The sequence below is a fragment of the Betta splendens genome, chromosome 5 (assembly GCF_900634795.4).
Source record: "Betta splendens chromosome 5, fBetSpl5.4, whole genome shotgun sequence".
Classification (NCBI taxonomy): Eukaryota; Metazoa; Chordata; class Actinopteri; order Anabantiformes; family Osphronemidae; genus Betta; species Betta splendens.
This window is the reverse complement of record NC_040885.2, coordinates 9,389,731-9,410,063: the sequence shown is the minus strand read 5'-3', so window position 1 is coordinate 9,410,063 and position 20,333 is coordinate 9,389,731. Positions and strand designations below refer to the sequence as shown.

The 20,333-nt window shown below is 47.6% G+C and overlaps 1 protein-coding gene across 2 annotated transcripts; it reads left to right on the top strand.

Moving 5' to 3' along the window:
- Positions 1 to 1,010: 1,010 nt before the first annotated feature.
- gdf11 (growth differentiation factor 11) lies at positions 1,011 to 16,263 on the top strand. Of its 2 annotated transcripts, none has more exons than XM_029151634.3 (3): positions 1,011 to 1,821; positions 11,576 to 11,949; positions 13,408 to 16,263. In XM_029151634.3, exons 1-3 carry the CDS (start codon positions 1,407 to 1,409, stop codon positions 13,786 to 13,788), a joined length of 1,170 nt encoding a protein of 389 aa, XP_029007467.1. In that variant the 5' UTR covers positions 1,011 to 1,406; the 3' UTR covers positions 13,789 to 16,263. The 2 variants fall into 2 exon arrangements, with proteins under 2 accessions (XP_029007467.1, XP_029007468.1); XM_029151635.3 differs by having other exon boundaries at positions 1,014 to 1,821; positions 13,411 to 16,263.
- The last annotated feature ends 4,070 nt before the right edge of the window (positions 16,264 to 20,333 follow it).

Sequence of the window (20,333 nt, the reverse complement as noted above, 5' to 3'; positions counted from 1 at the left end):
TAATTATTGGGATGATGTAATATTATAACTAGCCCACTTGTAACAAACTAATCACTGCCTGTGCTTTTACCAACTAGTATGTTTGTTTACGCACCATGTTTGATAATAGCAAAGATCTTGAAGAAACAAAAAGGTGCAGGTTGAGCTTATGAACCAGAAGTGTCCACCTCTATATAAACTGGTGGCCAGGGTCCAGGATGGAGAGCTGGAGTGGGAAAGTAGCAGCTCGCAAACGGTCCACCAGAGGGCGCTAGTAGGTCAGCGATGCCGCTGCTACTCAAAGACAACTCGATATTCTGTAAGAAGTGCACTTGTAGAACTCCCTGAAACCTCATAACTTTAAAACATATAACATATGAAAACAAATGAATGAATGTGCATCGATTTAACTATCGATTAAACCCTTAGTTTTTGCGTATTTGAGATAAAAGATAGTTTATATTAAAATTTAAAGTAAGTAATTAGTTGAAATACATGATATATTAAGCCGACTATAGCATAATTCAATACGCAGATTAAGTTTGAATAAAATATATTACGATATATACTTTTTTTCGTCTTTTTATCACTCTGCCAAACAAGATATCCCTGCACTGGCTGCAATTGTTAAACCTTAACGCTGCCTTAGACTTGGACTCAACGCAAGGTTGGAAAAAAGTTCCACATTAATAAGTTGCGCCTGATCGCGTGTGATGTCAAAGAGGTGATCCGTTCCCAGCGAGCGTGCTGTTTAAAAAAAAGCTCCACAAATATATGGATTGCGCGTAATTTGAAGGAATTCCACCGGAATCTGTAGCAGCGAGCCACATTATTGCATCATCATAATAACTTCACGGGGCGATAAATCCAACATGAGACCTTGTTTGTGCACTGTAAAAACAGTTATCCTCTCATAACAGTACACGCTCCCTCCCTTCGCTCTGTCCCTCTTGACTTGGTGACAGACCTAAAAGCCTTTTGTTGCAATCTTAGCCAATGGAGACAGATTACGACACCGGGCAGCAGAGATATATAAAGAGCCCCTTTTTGGCCGCACTTGCACATTTTTCAGTGATACTTCTGAACATTCGCGCACCTCCTTGGACTAAATTGCACAGAGGACCGCCGCAACGAGCCAACCTATGAGCAGGCTATGCATTCGCCAGACAGATAATTTATTAACTTTCAGTCAAACCTCCTGCTCAGAGCCACACTGGACGCGCTTGTTTTTTTTATTTATTCCCAGCTCCTTTTGCATAAAACCACCTCTGAGGGGATCATACAGGATTAGACGCATGTCATTGATCCCCTGCCTTCTCTAGGATAAGGCAAGGAGCGGCGCGCATCCGAGAGAGGGGATTATAACGGGATACAGGGAGTAAAAGGAGCAGAAGAAAAGTTGCATTGCCTCGTTTCCTCGCACCGTCATGCAGAGCTACAACTTCTTATTGTGCTTGATGGTGCTCATCTCCCTGGGACGGTCGGGGAGCGACGAGCCCAACCTGCTGCTTCCTTCGGCCAGCGAGACGCCCACGGACGCCGGGCTGTCTCTGCTGGACGAGGACGCCGGTGCCCACGAGTGCTCCGCCTGCGTGTGGAGGGAACAGAGCAAAGTGCTGAGGCTGGAGACCATCAAGTCCCAGATCCTGAGCAAGCTGCGTCTGAAGCAGGCGCCCAACATCAGCCGCGAGGTGGTCAATCAGCTGCTGCCCAAGGCGCCGCCGCTCCAGCAGCTCCTGGACCACCACGACTTCCAGGGAGACGCGTCGTCCCAGGACGAGTTCATGGAGGAGGATGAGTACCACGCCACCACGGAGTCCGTGATCACCATGGCCTCTGAGCGTGAGTAACAGTTCGCCAGCCAACAATGGTGTCTCCGAATGCGTCATGTGCGTAATTGTGGAGCGGACAGGTCCGAGTGGCCCCGTCCCGGGGCTCATTCTAGTCGGTGACCTAACCTACGTTTTGAGGTTGAAACTGGGGGCCTGACCGTGCGTCTGAGGCGGACTGATAAAACGAGACAAAAGGCTGCGGTCAGCTGTTCGCCACGGCTGTCAAAATGGGGATTACATGTGGATCTGATAAATCAATAATCAGCGGCATAAAGAGCGCGGTCACCGTGAAGACGCACGGCTCGTGTGCTCGCGGCGATAACGGCGGCTATAACGACGACGACGACGACGATGATGATGGTGATGATGATGATGGGAAGTGTGTCGAGGGAGTCTAATATTAGCTGTAAGACTCCCCAGTCTTCCTTAAAGTTTCCCCCCTTCCCTTCACTTCTGCGCGCGACGGGGAGAGGACGCATGACAGATGCGTTCGAACGTCAAGTGTATTATTAATGCTAATGCGGCATTTGGTCGGCAGTCGCATCACTTTATCCTTTATGTCTCGCTTTGCATAAAAGCTCCGGAGTTGCGATCGCGTCGTGAGGCCCTCCGATTATTGCCCCCTAACAATTTGCTCGGCCTCTTATAGTTTCCCATAAATCCAACGCTAAACCGCAGGCAGGCCCCTCGGAGACATTTTATAAAATTACTGTTGAACCCCGGCAGCTGTGCTCTATCGCTCTTTTATAGGAGGCTCTACCGGTCTCCCTGCTGTTCATCGCAGTGAGAAAAAGTGTGTCCAAAAAGCTGCTATTGTTCCCCTCATGCGGCGGCCCCCCTCGGCCGCACTTGCCTTTTAAATGCGAAGTTTATAGGCGCAGCTCGTTTTTTTTTTCACCACGAGTACACAAAGACAGAGAATCACTTAGGGTCGAGGGGAGTGTGTGACCTTTCCCTCGCGAATCGCGGGGTTCAACATTTACACACGTAATATATTCTGCACAAGGCGGACGAAGCTCCAAATTATACAATCTATGGTCCCAAGACTGAACCAGAACCTGTCTGTCTGTCTGTCTGTCTGTCTATCTATCTATCTATCTATCTATCTATCTATCTATCTATCTATCCATCCATCCATCCATCCATCCATCCATCCATCCATCCATCCATCCATCCATCCATCCATCCATCCATCCATCCATCCATCCATCCATCCATCTTTCTATCTGTCTGTGTGTTTTGATGCCTGACACACCTGTTCACAGCAGAACATTTATTGGCCTCTATCCTTTTTTTTCCTGTTCCACCACCAGCTTGTAATTGGTTTTAATTCCCTGCCAAGTCATTGGGAACCTTATGTAATACTGGAACCCTGTTGTGTGTTGAGTGGGGCCACTCGGGTCCCCGCAGGTAAAGGGAGTGAAGGGCCGCCTCTCGTCAGTATCCTGCGTGTGAGCGTTCTCTGTCGACCTGTGAACGCGGAGCAGGAAACGAAGCCCTCGTCTGCGCTGTAGGATCGCACGATCCCCAAACTATGTTATGTATTTTTGCCATCCTCTGCACACACACACACACACACACACACACACACACACACACACACACACACACACACACACACACACACACACAGAACCGGGCTTCATGTGACGCGCACTAATGGCGTCTCCGGTGCCAACCAGAGGAGCTAATGACTGACATTACTGCTAAATCTGTCATGTTACAGCACTTCCTCCCTGTTCCCTTTGTCTCGTCTCTTTACGTCAGCTGCACTTCTTATCATCTATCTCTCCATAACTACCCCCAACCCTCCCTCCCCCTCCGCTCCCCCGCCGCCCCCACTTTTCCTCCCCTCTCTCTCTCTCCGCTTCCTCTTCTTTTCTCCAGTGTGGAAGAGTTTAGAGAAGGAGTGCATCTCCTTTGCCTTTGGTGCCTCGTTGATCCCACGGGATTAAAAGTGCCTTTTTCTGTCTCTCTGATAGAGGGAGGACTTCAAACACTATTCCCTACGCACCTCGAACCCAGTCACCCTTTCATGCTTGTGCACAGTGCCTTTGATGGGCCATGTGGGTTCACACAGTACATACTGAACAGGACCTGTGCCAGAGTTGCTTCTTAGTATTCACTCAAGGTACGTGGGTGCCGCAGCAGGGGTGCAGAGGGTCCACGCTTCCTGGTCTCTAATTACTATGAAATTTCATGGAAATGTACAGCTATTTATATCACAGTGCGGCAGAGGCTTCCGCCTGCGTAGCGAGCGCCGGGTAGGTGATGGCTCCGCTCCCTGTTCACGCTTAAATCGGGCCGCGTGCGCGTCGTATCGGGGTCGTCCTCCAGCGCAGCGTTGCTTATTTGCATTAAAATATGAGCTGAATATGAGATGAGTTGGCGGATGTTGATTTATGTGCGCGGCGCTCGCGAACGCGCATACAAAGTGCGCATTTGGAGGCTCCCCCGCGTTGCGCCCGCGGCGGGGTGAGGCTTTGACCCCGGCTCGCTCCCATTCGTCACCTGTCCACGACATTTAGAGCGGACCGTCCTCCGCTATCAGTGGCCATCTCTTCCTCTCTGTTGATGCTGTCGCGCTCGTCTGTGCCCACACTTCATATCCTGCCGCCGAAGCCCGTCAGCGTTAGCGCTGAAGGAGACGAGGAGACTCTGTGGACTAGTTCTAGTTTTATTGTATTGTAAACTTTAATTTAATTGATCATTTTGAGATTCACCGGGAACAAGAAGCAGCAGCTTATTTTACATTATAAAAACTCTTTATCTCTAATTTTCCGACTTCCAGATAAAGGTCACATATAAAACCATTGTAGCCACTACTCAGTTCTTCTCAAAACCTCTTGTTTCATCATTTAAAGGCTACTGGTATTATTATGTAATCCTGTTTAGACGAGGGTCATTTGGTTCAGGCAGCTTACACAACTCTGTAATATGCTACAATGAACATCCACACACATGTTGGGAATATCTGTACTGATCTCCACATGTGCACACTGTGTAGACACACAGGGATGCTCAAACACACCCACACACTCGCACACACACTCCAGAGAAAAGTTCTCCTATTGACAAAAAAGGTCACAGAGTTCACAGCTATGTGATATATTGGAAGGGGAGACTATTAACCTCATCGGGTCTCTTTCTTTGGCAGCAAAGATGAACCGGTAGTAACTTGAACACTTATCCCCCAACACACACACACACACACACACACACACGCACACACACACGCGCACACACACACACACACACACGCACACACACACACACACACACACACACACACACACACACAAACACACACACACACACACACACACGCACACACACACGCGCACACACACACACACACGCACACACACACACCCATCCACTAACCACTCCCACAAAAAAAACAAGTCTTTTATAGTGTTGACCCTATAAAAGGGTCATTTCCTGAAGGTGCAGGAACCATAAAAATTAAGAGGGAGAGTGCTAAAAGGACAGAGCAGCAGAAGTCGGACCGTCTTCAAGCCATTGGCCGGTGTTTACTGAAAGTTGATGTCTACGTGAGGTTTTTATAGATTTATTTATTCCATGGAGGTCTCAGTTTGACGATGACACCTGTTGGCTCTGTTCAGCTGCAGGCATCAGTTGAGGGAAAGATAAACTTTGGGATTGAATTGTTTGGACACAAGGGCCTCGACCGGTTTGTTTAAAAAAGGGCAGCACAGAGCTAAGAAAGAAAGAGAGAAAGAAAGAACGCTCTGCAGGGCTGAAGAAATTGCACAACATACTGTCAACTTTATGGCTAATAAAATTTCAAAGGGACCAAAGTCTATTAATACAGGGACAAAATTTCCTCAGGAGCTCAGGAATCTCACTCCTTCCCCTTTTCCCACGCTCCTGGCTGCCGGTCCCCGGAGCTGAGCCGTGTCCGCTGGGCGTTCGGGAACACGTTAGAATGTGGAGATACGCGATTTGTTGATAACAATTTAAAGTTACGTCTGCTCAGTATCTGCGTCTCAGGCGTCGTCTCCTGTTTTATGTCTTCCCACTGACAAGCTCCTTGTTGCTTCTTTAGAGGAGTGTGATCGAGTGAGGCGCATCATGCTGCAGGGGCAAGAGGGGGGGGCTGGGGCTTAAGAGAGTGAGTCCACAGGGAGCAACAAGCAGCCCCGTCCTATCCTAAAGGGACAGAAATCATGGAAGGGTTTTATAGGTACAATTAAAAAGACCTGAAACAGATGTTATGTTTCACTAATAAAGGAAATAATTACTTCACACCAGTAATTAAGATCTGTGTAGGAACACGAGCAGGGGGAGGAGGAGGGGGTGGCGAGGAGATAAAATGGAGATCATTGCTTGATGGATGCGTTCGGGCTCGGAGCTGCTGAGGATCCGTTTATGGAAGCAGCCCATTAAATCGGAGAGGCGTTTAGGCAAAGGAAGTGCTGCATGGGCACAACGTGGAGCCCGCCGGGAGCGGCCGCGTCGGGAAGACGCACAATCAACAGCGGGCTGCTTCGTGATTATCCACATGAAAATTTAATGACCCCCTTCTCTGTGGCGGAGCAGAGCAGCTCCTCGCCGCGTTCATCACCTGTGGTTGCGCTGCTTCCTGCCGTGCCCACATCACCCCAGGACGGTCATTATGAAAATGCAAAGTGATTTCTGTAGGGACAGGGGTTATATAATAAAAGCAGCTCATAAAGGGAACGCATGGCAGGAAGGATCCAGAAGAAGCCATGCGGTGGAGGAGAGACCTGGGCTCGGCTGCAAACGCGTGGATGAACCTCTGGCACGTTTTGGTGGATTTAAACAGAAACCTTTCCAGGGAGAGAGTTTACACATTGAAGCTGTTAGAGCTAATTGGTGCATGGTGTGTGTGTGTGTGTGTGTGTGTGTGTGTGTGTGTGTGTGTGTGTGTGTGTGTGTGTGTGTGTGTGTGTGTGTGTGTGTGCGTGTGTGTGTGCGCGCGCGTGTGTGTGTGTGTGTGTGTGTGTGTGTGTGTGTGTGTGTGTGTGTGTGCGTGTGTGTGTGCGTATGTGTGTGTGTGTGTGTGTGTGTGTGCGTGTGTGTGTGCGTGTGTGTGTGTTTGATAATGTGAGTAAAATAGACATCTGGTTCAGTTTGAGCAGTTTGACTGCTGCCATATATATATATATATATTATTAGATATTTGCAATTTATTTCTAAGCTTAGATGAACAATTTTTTAAAATAGATTTGTTTCTATTCACCACTGATCACGGGTGTTTAAGTTCCATGCAACCATTAAGGTGATGGATTTACTTACCTTCTTTTGTTATTTTGAGTCAGGAACATCAGCATCATTATGAGTTTCTCCCCCAGTACTGCACCTTCAGACCGACTGTGGCTGAACACAGGAAGAAAGAAATGAACTTAATGAACCATCGCTGTGTTGCCACGACACAGGTCCATCAGTCACGTAGTGGATGAAACATGCCTCCATTTTGTTTCTGCATAACTTCCAGTGATGTTTGCTCTGGTCTCCGTCAGATTCACCTGTTTACGCTGGTCCACAGTGGAGTCTAATGGTTGAACACAGTCTCCTCAGGACACTGACTTTTAATTAGCACTCGCTTATAACAATATAATGTTACAATAAACATGTCATGTATTATATGTATATAATACATCACTTTAATTGGACATCACCACGTATTGTGACATATGGTTGAATCGTTTGTTTGTCTTCCTTTTACAAAAGCTTTGGTGCAATAAAGTCAAATTCATGTGTATTTGTAAGATCTGGTTGTGATAACCATCGTTTAGGAGAACACTGTTACAGCTTCAACATAAAGCTCAGGTTTCACCCCTGTCCTAATGTGGGACAGACCATAATGATCAGCTGTTGGTTGCTGTAAGTCTGTCGTTGGCCTTTCTGCTCCGTCACGGTTCCACTTGAATCCAATAAGTAAAGAGTTTTTGGGTTCTGATATTTGGAAAGCGAGTGGAGCATTGTCCTCTGACGTTAGCGTCTCAAGCGCACGCACACACACACACACACACACACACACACACCAGCCTGCTTCCTGCTGTCCAGCTGTCCACCTTATTGCACTTCACTGCACGCTCCTTTCTTCCTCGGGCCCCGTCCTGCTGGACAAGTCCTGCAGACGTTCCCCTCATAATACAAACATATAAAACCCCAAACACAAAAAAACAATGAGCCCCGAGTCTGTTTGCTGATGTCCGTCAGCTCGGCGCTTGTGCGCGTTCTGTGTTTTTGTGTGCTCGCATGTTTCCGTGTGTGTGTGCTCACTGAGCTAGAACAGGGAGCATTAGGAGGTGTCTTTTGTTGCTCCTGGGGGGCTACTGTGCTCAGGCCTAATAGGAGTCTTGTGCCTGCCGTTGTCCCAGGGGAGGGCTTCTGAATGAGGGGGTCTAACTTCACACACACACACACACACGCACCCCCCCTCTCCGTGCCCAGCTCGAGCCCGACCTCCCCCACCACCCTCTCCCGTCCCCTGGGAGTAGCCCAGAGACAAAGAGGGAGTGGGGCTGGGGTGGGATGGGATGTTTGAGGGGGTGCACTGTGGCCCCTGTCTTATTAGAAGGGTCGTGAACGTGTCACGATGATTAATATGCCGAGGTGCGTGGGGATACCCTAGAGTCACAATTATTCAACACGAAGGCTCCCAAACACATATTCACCACAAAATGGCACATTTGCATTTCCCATTACGAAAAGAAAATATAGATATATATATGCAAATGAAAATCCTATCTGGATTTAAACCATTATGCGCTGGTAATTTGAACAGTAACAATAGATGAACGTTGCTTCTCAGCAGCCGCGTTTTTTTTTTTGTTTTTTTTTAATTAATTGGCACTAGTGTTCAATACGCACTTCATGGCCCTTCAAGAGTTTCCATGAGGAGTGGAACCTTTTTAATTGAATGTGTGATGAATGTCGTGGCAAAGATCGCTAAATCCATAAATTCGGCGCAAAAATAAAATTGTACGATTTTTTTTTCACAGAATGATCAAAAGGCCTGTCGCTCTTAAGCAGAGTCGCGAGTCGCGTTATCTTGCGTCATATTTAACAAAGAACCTGTAGCAGCTGGTTTATGCTCTAACAACAAGGGAAGGCTGGATGTTTCACCATGTTGAGGTTAAAGCCCGAGGTTCAGTTGTGGTTCTGAAGCTGATGACAGATGAATAAACATCTTCTAACCCGGAACATTGCGTTTTCTGCTCATCGTGTAACTTCCTCCTCTGCCCGTCGGCTAAACGGGCTCAGTCGTCCCGTCCTCCGGCGGAACATAACTGCGGCTGCATCACACCCGTTATTAGAAGCATTTAAATTTAAAATGACCTGTGGTGGTATTAAAGCGGACAGATGGCGCGTTGAATCGGGCCTTATAGGCCACGTGGCTCCCTTTACGGGCCTGTATAGGAGGCCGTGGGCCAACCGTGGGACCCAGGTACCCGGGGGCTCCTCCAGATGTTTGATGGGCTCACCTGCAGGCCGGCTGCGGCGCGTTCGCAGTAAAACGCTCGCCAGGCGTGGGCGGCAACTGTGCCACGGGGAAATCCTCCGCCGTAATAACGAAGCAAGCTGGAAAAACCAGGAGGAAACTCAAACAGGCCCCGTTTGCGCTGGAAAAGCCTCACCGGAGCTGCTTTTGTACTTTTTTGGGGAAAGAGAAGAAGAAGGAGAAGCGACTTCGCCGCTCGGGGATTTTTTTCCATCCTCAGCATCGTTACTGCTGCTACAAAACTCAGGCCTTATTGACATCAGGGGGTCACGGCAATGAGCTATAACCAAACGGACTCCTCAGGAAATTAAGCCGTTAAAAAGCCCTGCAGATGCCATAAAATTATGGCGCTTTGTGAATGCGCTATGGCAGCAGGAGCGGTCCGGTTCAGGAGAAAGGATTAAATGTCCCGTCGGTTTTTCTGGGGTCTTTACAAGCTAGCTTTGCTGCTGCGGCACAAGTGGGACGCCCTGCCAAGACGCGGGGCTGCAATTTGCTTCTTGCTTCGGCTCTTAAAGGATCTATAAAGGCCCAAACTGATTCCACCTATCAATGCCAGCTTTGTTTAACATGACGTAGCTCACATGTCCTGCATGTGTGTTTAATAACCGGGGTCTTAACGGGACGGCGGTGCGCGGGCGCCGCGTCTCACGTTTCCCCTTTACGCGGAAACGCCTCACGAAAATGAACCTGGACTCGCCGGACTGTTATTTATTAGCGGGACCTCAACAAAGGCAATGAAAAAGTGCCCACCACCAAATGTAGGAATCAGAAGTGAACCGCAGAATCATTAATTCCCCGTTTGGTGCTGATGAGCAAACACAACGCCGCCCACGTTAATTGCTGTGACCCCAGCAACCCATTAAAAGGAACATTGTCCAGCGTGAGACACTGTAGAATTCACACTCGCTAATGACTGTCCCTGAAAATACAAGCTGAAGGACCACGTCTGTCCGCGGCTTGGCCCGCGGTCAATGGTGGCCCTGGACTCTAATGGATCCATCCGAACCTCAGTGAATTCATACCCCTGACGCAGGCCCGCGATTCAATTGCAACACTGGTTCAGGATAAAAACAGGGTCTGCTGCAGTGTTCTGTTCCGGTAAAATAGGGTTAGATTAACAATCCGCTGTTGTCTGGGGCGTCCGTGGTTGATGCCAAAACTCCAAATGGCTCTGCTGTCGAAAAGGTGCGTTGTGACGAAAAACATATTACCATCGCCACAGGGTCGACCTTGACCTTCAAACTCAATCTGGCTGTTAGGGCTGCCCCTCCCCAGCACCCCTGAGATGTAAAGAGGCTGACGGTTTTGACCCCTGATCCCATTTCTTAACTAGGCTGAGGTGCCAAATAACCTTTTGACCCAGGAAGCATTTGCAGTTTGCCTGAGTAGCCTCAGATTTAGCAATGATTGACACGTCCAAGCAGATTCTAGCTCTTTTGTATTTATATATATATATATATATCTTTTGTGTGTGTATAAAGAAAGAAACTACATTCCACTTTCCAGAAAATGGCAGAAAGCAACTTAGGGAAATCTGTAACAAAGTCTCTGAGAATGGACAGATTGGATTCTCTATTGTGCTCTGATGGATGCAGAATAAATTTCCCTTAATAAATGAACGTTTTACATGGAAATGAATGTATGTATGCAACGGATGGCTGTCATTATATCAGATGGAGGTCTATGTAAATGAAGCGTGTGCAGATCTGACATGTGGCGCAAATCACAGGAAGATCATGACAGGAATAAATCGGCGTGTCTTAGGAGGCGCCTGGCGCTCTTTGACGCAACCCTTAATCCACTCCCCAACGCGTGCGACCACAGCCTCTCGCCAACACCGAACACGCTTTCATTCTGCGACTTGTAATGTTGCGTTAGGCCATTTCATTACGACCCACCCAGGGGACTCTAAGGTTACCATCTGGCCACTGGCCGCCATTATTTATCCCTGTTTTAATATGCAAATGCATCTGTGTTTGCGACCGCGATCGCGTCGACCCAACGCGTGCATGGACGGAGACCAGACACTCACTGCACTCAAATAAGCATCCGTTCATACTGTGGTTGAAACCAACAGCTTCTTCAAATGACTACTCATCACAGGGGAAATGTCCAAAACCTGTGCAAGACCTAGTTCTGTTCCCTCACTGAAGCTGCCTTCATTATGTTAATACTGTGTATAATATGTTTACTTATGCGTCTTAATCCATTTACTGATTGAAAGGATCCATGTCAACACATTCACTGGGCTCTCTTCTCTCCACAGCCGAGCCCCTGGTGCAGGTGAACGGCAAGCCGAGCTGCTGCTTCTTCAAGTTCAGCCCCAAGCTGATGTTCACCAAGGTGCTGAAGGCCCAGCTGTGGGTGTACCTGCGGCCGCTGCAGCAGACCTCCACCGTCTACCTGCAGATCCTGCGGCTGAAGCCCGTCACGGAGCAGGGCAGCCGCCACATCCGCATCCGCTCGCTGAAGATCGAGCTCAACTCCCGCGTCGGCCACTGGCAGAGCATCGACTTCAAGCACGTGCTGCAGAACTGGTTCAAGCAGCCGCACACCAACTGGGGGATCGACATCAACGCCTTCGACGAGAGCGGCAACGACCTGGCGGTCACCTCGCTGCGGCCTGGGGAGGAGGGGCTGGTAAGGACCCTCAGACCTGCCCCCGGGGCGCGTCACAGCTCAGACCAGGGGGAAACAGTGGCCTGAATGAGTAGATGCAACGGTGACCACAGGGCTCAGAAACGCAAGGCTCCAAGTAAATGAAGTGCATTCGATGCCTGAATGGGTTCGAGTGAAAACCAGGGGAGACACGCGCTCCGTGACATAAAAGGACAGTGTTGTTGATCAGTCTGAGTGTGTGCGCTCCACCAGAGGCCATGAAAGCCAACGCCACGCGTGACCTTTAACAGCCGCACTTCTTTATGGGCACAAATGTATTCAAACACCTGCCGCTGAGAGAGAACGAGCTCTCTGTGAAGCTGCATTTACGCTAAAAGCCGCACTTAGCGGCCGATTCACGTTAAACCAGGTGTCGCTCAGCCCAGCTGCCGTCACGTCCCCGTCCTTTGACCAAACACCACTTCAAAGCATTGATCTGTTTTAAAGATACTTTTCTAACCATAAACTGGTCGTGTTAATAAAGCACTGCCTCCATTTTTCACTCCCGAATACTGCGAGAAAAGTAGCATCTTTTGCACTGTTTAAGTTTAATGTGTTGGCCAGTAACTCCAGTAAGTCCATTTAAGCAACGCTACATACAGTATTTACCCAGTGACCATGTAGGTCGGATGTTCACAACACATATCAGAGGTCAGCTCTGGCGTCTCTGAGCACGCAGCAGTGTGCAGTATTATTCTAGAGCCGGAAAAAAAGAAAGATCAAAACACAAAATGAAACACAACAAGCACAGAAAGAGTCCAATTCTGCGTCTCCCTGATCCTTTGGGTCCGTCTTCTGCAACAAAGGCCCTAAAGGCCGCGCTGACACGGGCTCACCCCGGCGGCCTTTCAGCCCGTTTCCTCCTTTGAATGCGTCACGGGGACTGTGCTGACGCCCAGCTGGAATCACTGTGGGGACAGGAAGGCTTTGTAAAACAAACATGATGGAGTAAAATATTTGATCCGCCTGCTTCGCCCCAAAGGTCAAGGTTGCGGCAGGCCGCAGATGACCTCCTGCGTCATTAATCAAACGATGCGCTCGGAGCCAGGCACCGGTGTCAGGAAAGGCCCGGTTCTGTTACACTTTTAGAGTCTTTTTCACTAATTGGGAAATTTTTATGGGTTAGAAAAGCAAAGTATGGTAAAATCACATGATGCTGATGAGCTGAGCACTGACTCTGTGAGCGCTGACTCTGTGAACACTGACTCTGTGAACACTGACTCTGTGAGCGCTGACTCTGTGAACACTGACTCTGTGAGCACTGACTCTGTGAGCACTGACTCTGTGAGCACTGACTCTCTGAACACTGACTCTGTGAGCACTAACTCTGTGAGCACTGACTCTGTGAGCACTGACTCTTTCTTCAGACCTGGGCTCATCCCGCTGCTGTCGTTCTCTTATAACCACCTCTTTCTCCTTCTCCCCTCCCCCTGATTCCAGCAGCCGTTCCTGGAAGTGAAGGTTCTCGAGACGACCAAGCGCTCCCGGCGAAACCTCGGCCTGGACTGCGACGAGCACTCCACGGAGTCGCGCTGCTGCCGCTACCCTCTGACGGTGGATTTCGAGGCCTTCGGCTGGGACTGGATCATCGCGCCCAAGCGCTACAAAGCCAACTACTGCTCCGGCCAGTGCGAGTACATGTTCATGCAGAAGTACCCGCACACCCACCTGGTGCAGCACGCGAACCCCCGAGGCTCCGCGGGGCCCTGCTGCACCCCCACCAAGATGTCCCCCATTAACATGCTCTACTTCAATGACAAGCAGCAGATCATCCACGGCAAGATCCCGGGGATGGTGGTGGACAGATGTGGCTGCTCCTAGGCTCCATGGGCAAACACAGGCTCGCGTATCGCCACCACCGCATCAAAGTACCCGAAAAACCCTTACGGAGCTCTTCCTTGGCACCAGAACCCACTCCTTGGCATCAGATTACACCTTTGCTCAGCCACACAAACATCCCACTGGGTTTCTATTTTTCCAGTAATTAAATGGAGTCTAAATGTGAAAAAAAAAATTATAAATGAATCAAAAATAGACTGAGTGATGGAAAGATACAGTGCATTACAAATGATTTAAAGAGGTTGTGCCTGTGGAGCAGCTTCAGGAAATGGTAAATAAGACAAAACTAGAGTATGTGTTAGTTTTGCGTTTATTTTTCTTTGTGGAATATCCAGGTTAGTGGATCGAGATAACAGGAGACGCGAGCATTTCCAATATTTTTAAAGTAATTTCAGGCTTAAAGTTTGGCGACGCTTCATTTCACTCACACACTCACAGGCCAGAGATTGCATCTGCAGGCTGTTTGCAAGGGGGTGCGATCAGCGGCGCTTTGCAATTTATCACTTTAACAAAAAGAGCAAAATCCATCCAGCGTGATTCACCGTTAGAAATACACTTAGTAAATAATTTGTTTACAAATGTTGTTGAGATGTGCTACAGAGATGTTACGTGTTGTGGAGATTCAAAACCAAACCTATACCCTCTATTAATGTATAACACCCCAGTGTGACATTCTTGAGTATCTACAAAACCTTTTCACAGGAACTTTGATCTTTTTTATTTGTAGTCTTGTAAAACTCAAAAAGTAGAAAAAGGAGGTTATAGCATTTCAGCTCTTTCAAAGTGGACGATTGAAGTCTGTTAAGATACAGATTCGGTTCCGACCTGCACACTAAATTGTGAAACGCAGCTGTTATGTAGATGCTGAAGCCGCTCGGCGCCGTCTGAGAGCGGGAGGAGAGAGTACATGTACATATCGCAGAGCCACTTCACCGGTCAATGGTAGTTTCAGAAACGCTAAGATGCAAAATCCTTTAACTGCAGTACTGTACTCCTAAATAACAGCCTTTAAAAAAAAAAGTCACAAGAAACCACCCGAAAGAAAAATCAAGAATGTAACTCAGCCACCGACGAGCGTTTTTGATCGCATTGTGAAATGCCCCCATTCACCTCAGCCTCGGCTGCATCATCATCATCATCATCACCATCATCATCATCGGCACTGTTACGGAGAAAATATTGTTAGTGCTTGAACGCGGCGTAGATTAGTATGCGTGAAGTCTGTCTTTGTCTCCTGGATGTCACAGCAAAGATATCCTTGTTGTAAACGAAAGCACTATGCTGTTGGATAAAGGAAGAGCCTTCTGACATTATATATAAATGATATATGTATATATTAAAAAAAGGGGGCACAAAAACCTTTTTGGGGGCACTCTACCTTACCAACAATAAATTTTGCACTATGGGACGTTCACGGCGTGAGGAGTTAAAGAGCTTGTACAGTAGAGCATTAAAAGACTATTCAAGCTTGTGACAAACCGTAAACTAGAGGGGTTGTCGCTTCCTTCCGATTCCGTCACGCTTTTGCCGACTCTCGCCTGAAGCGGGGGCCTGTCCATGCGCGCTTCGATCCGACCTGGAAAAACCCCGGACGTGCTGCACCCGCGGCCTGAAAGGCCTCCTCGCCCGCGCCGCTGCGACGAGTCGCGTGTGAAACTAGCGTCCGGTTGTGACCCACGTAGAACGCTTTAACTGGAGAACGGCCCAACGCCCAGCGAGCCCGTAGCCCGTAACCTTAGAGACGCCGCCGCCGCGTCCCGCTTCGCGTCCCGCTTCGCGTCCCCTCCACTCCAACCTGCTTTGGCCCTCGTGTTTCTGCGGAGCGGCGTCCGGGGGTCCGTAGCCAAAGTAGAGGACATGTTGTTTCATTTCAGAGGCAAATTTAGGGGCAGTGATGGGAAATAATTCAACTAGTCATTTGTCTATTTATTAATATTAACTACAAAGCATTTCAAAGTCTGTCTACCTCACCTTGCTTTTATCAATTTGTACCAAGCAGCCAGAGCTCAACGCCCCCTCTAGAGACGCCGATGAAGCCACAGTGAGCCCTTACTCTCAGGTCCAGATCGAGGTACTGACAGTAGTGTCTCTGTAATGTGTGGTCAAAGGAAATAATTAGCTGCGTCCACATCTATGGTTAAAGCTGACCTTTAGTGTTTGTATACTGGTATGTTTGAGAGTGTTTCATATAAATATATGAGAGGAAGAAATCTCTATGTAAATATTTACCCAAATGTTGACCTTTATGACGTTTTGGACAGGTTCACCGCTTCTAATAGTTCCTCACTTCCCCCCTTCATCCCTCTGGTCTTTGTAATGGAAAAAAAAACACCATCCCAACTTTGTAGTTTAACGGTTGTGCATATGAATCACTGTTCGATTGTTATGTTTGCCTTTTGTTGTTTATTTACTGCCATTTTTCTTTTGTACAATAAATCATTTATTTAGCTTAAAGTGCTTTCTTGTTTATTTCCTCCTGTTTGCGCACCAGAACTACTTATAGTAGGTGCTGTTTCAATCCGGGTCTGAAATGGATCCTCGGTGGGACACATTTAATGATGATGGTGCAACAGATCTGAACCTGCAACAGGTAGTTAATGTGAAGTTAATACGTGGCTGTAATCTAAAACTATTCTGACCCGAAAACAAATTAAATCTAAATTAAAAGGCTTTTTATTCTGTCTTCATTGTTTTTTACAAATCTGACTGATCATGCATTTATTTGATGTATAAGTCAAACCTAATCTGGGCTAATGGAGTCAGAATGTAATATGTGGACCATACCTAAGTCCCCTGAGGTTAGAAAAAACACACATTTCCATTAATGTTGGATTAAGACACACACGAGTTAGTGGCATCGTGATTCTTGGAGGCAGCAGAGGTGCAGGAGGAAGATTCATCGCGAGGCTAATTGGTGAAAGAGAGCGCTCCCAGAACAAAGCTTTAGTGTTTGGTTTGGGGTCCGCCATTATTTGGATTTCATATAAGATCCCGCCTGACCCAATTAATATGCCACCTGATAGGACGGCCTCTCATCAGCCTAATTTAGGGAATCAATAGGGGACAAATGAGAGCGAGAACGAAGCCCTTTACGGGTGCGAACACAAAGACCACCCAGTACAAGGCAGAGCCGGCTGATGCCAGCAGTGACATAAACCTTTTGACAAATCCTCGCTCGACATAAACAAACATTCACACAGTCCCCTGCCCCTCAAGTTCATCAATGTGCCATACACATCAACAGTTATACTCGCCCCACAAAGACAAGGGAGGACATTGATGGATGTTTTTATTGTTTTGGCACAGAAGGAGCGGTTGTACATGTAGGACATGAAGTGTCAGAGGCTGAATGCTGCACCCAAGGCCTTAAGATGGCTAACATGATGAACTCTGACCCCGCTTCATTGAATCAGCACCAAACTATGCCCATGAGAGGCGCTGAGGGGGAGTGGAATAAAAAGTACAGTACAATGGGAATATTGAACATGTCACAAAGCCCCCCAGAAAGACCAGTGGGAGCTGTCTGAGCTCAGGGGGAGCTTTATGGCAATTATAGCCATAAAGTTAAGGAGGAAGGTGAATTGGAGGCGGCCCTCAATGGCGTCAATTGCTGGACAGAGTCCTCAGTGACACCTTTTTGTCTGGCTCAGGGCGGAGGGAAACCGTTTCCAGAAAAGGTCACACACACGAGGAGCTGAAAGAATCTCACAGGACAATAAATGGAACGGCTGAGACGCACAGCAGCACGTCAACCGGACCCGGACGTTCGCATCCACACGAGGCCTGAGTCTGAAGTCTCACTGAGGTGGATGCTGTTAGTGTAAAAGTTAAAGTTAAAGTGTCATTATTCCAGTACTATTGTTTTACTCTCTAATATTCCAGCTCTTCTTGTAATTATTGACGAGCAGTTAAAGTGGCATATTTCAGCTCTTTATGTACTGGATTAGCCAGAATTAGCCAAGATAAAGATAAATGTAATTTAGTCAATAGTATTAAATACTGTTGCATTTGCACCTAAATAGGTTGCGCTCTAAATGGATTTATAATTTAAGTTGTATTTTTTGGAAGAAATAATGCAAAAGAAACATTTTCTTCATCTCGTTTCTCGATTCAACATGATTTTATAGTGACCATTGTGTTACATGCTATAACAGGCCGTCATATAAATATAGCTTCAAGCCCTTTCCTTTCTAATAAGCACTTATCAGCAGACTATTCTGCAGAAGTCTCACAGCTTCTACATATGGATCTACTTCCTTTTCTTTCTTCTGGATCAAACGATTCAGGGTCTCAGCCCATTCTGTGAATGACAGCTGTCACTGGTTTGTGCTCCCAGTGCACCATCTGCTTTAAGGCTGAGGACTGCCTGCTCCATCGTGTGTGCAGGGGAGTTGTGCTGTGGTGGGCCGGTCCAACACACCTGCCTGCCTCGCTGGGACTTGTTGCCGTAAAGGCCCAAGGTTCTGAGGGGACACCTGAGAACAGGACGACAACCCCTTCCCCAAGGGGCTTCCTCTCCAACAGCTATGGGCCGACGGAGGAAGCAGCCAGGGTTTTAATTATACAACAGTCGCTTGATGATAATCTATTCATCCTTCGGCTCAATAATAAACAAAGATTATTAATTTGAATAAATCTGAGACCTAATTTAATCATTCTGTGCATTTCACCACCTTATATAACACCAATATAAATATTATTATTGTGTGCATATGTATTTATATATATGATGTTTGTATATTAATGACTTTATGGCCAATGCAGGTTCTGGTTCTGGTTCTGGCTCTCACAGGTAAATGAGGTGTCCTCTAGCAGCACACAGCACACTGCACATTCCACCCCCTTATTTTGAATGCTCCTCACAGCAGTGTGCGATCGCTTGTAAGTCAGTCGGACATCTCCCTGTTGGCAACAACAGGAATCAGCCCAAGAGTGAAAAACAAAACCTTTTGTCCCACGCTGTCGTCCTAAAGCCGTGGTAATGATCCAAAATCTGCCTCACGCCTTCAGTCCGTCAGATTGTCTATAAAAGCACAGAAATAGGATTTGGATTTCTCTTTATCAGCCATGGAAAAAGGTCAATAGTATGTTTTGTGAGGAAAAACAAACAAGTGAAAAGACACAAAAGAACAAAAACATTAAGAAGTTTCATATGTAAAGGAAGCAGCTGTTTCTCCTGTTGACTTGTTTCAGATGAAAATTCACTGGGAGGAAGTATTAAAGACAACAGGAAGGTTAAACGAGGACACAGCTGCACTCTCATCCAGTCTGGTAGGACTGAAAACACTCACATATTCCAGGTCACTGATCAAACAACCGAAAACACCATCAGCTTAGTTTTCACCCGTCTTCAATCAGCCAAACATATTTAATACGCAGCCTGTCGTTTATATCTTTAGAAATAAGAATAGAAATTCTTATTCTTATTAAATAGAGGATGATGTCACATCAAGCTACAGAAGTCCTATAATGTTATATTTAGGCATAGTATATATAGAGTGTTTATTGCTGGGTTGCATATTTGAGAATTTGCTTGTAATATTTATTAGGTCCCAGTTGACAGAACATGAGATGAAGTTGAAAATGCTGAAGTTACGTATTCTAAATACACATCATCTTTGAAATAGCGTAGCATGACGTGTGTCCCAGCATCCATGCACATCACGAAGAGGAAATGGGACAAAGATGAATGAAAAGCTAAACACAATGCTCTGAAACGCAGCGCGGGACGCGGCCGTGTTCCGGGGCCGTGCGATCCAAGCGCAGCGCAGTTCAGGTGCGAGCGAACGTGGCAGCGAAAACAGCAGCAATAACGAGTCGGGCCGAACGCGGAGCCGGGGCTGAAGATGCTGCTGTTACAGTGCCGGCCAATAACAAGGGCTTGTCGATTTCTTTGAGGCCCGAGCAGTCATTGAAAGGCACTGTGGGGTCTCCATAGTTCACATGGCAAACTCTCAAACACCCATGGAGGGGGTGGAAGGGGGGGTCGCATCGGGCTGCCCCCCCCCACCCCCCCACCCCCCTCCCTCCCTCCCCTGCCATGCCTTAACTGAGCCTAGTGTTGACACAGTGCTGGCCAATCTAATTTTGATTGTCAGGAGCAGGGAATGGTGATCCCCCCCCCCCCCCCCCCCCCCAAACCACCACCACCACCACCCGCCCCTCTGAGATCATCAAGTTCATTTCTCTGGCTGCATAGGGATTTTTTTCCTTTTTTGCCACCCCCCACACCCCCCTCCTTCCCCCCTCCTCTTCCATCTCCCCACCACTAGAACAATATTCAGCCGTTCCTGGGCCTCTCAGAGTGAGCTCACTGGAGTTAATCTCTCAGGCCTCTCTCCTCTCTATTGCTGCTTCTCTCTCCCTCGCACTCTCTCCCTCTCCTTCTATTCAAAAAGCCATTCGAGAACAGCTTGAATTAGTGACAGTTATTATTCAGACTAATGAGTAAAATCTCAAAGGCAACAAAAGTGGATTGTGACATCAGCTATAACAGCGTTCATAAATCATTCATTCTTGGCAACAAG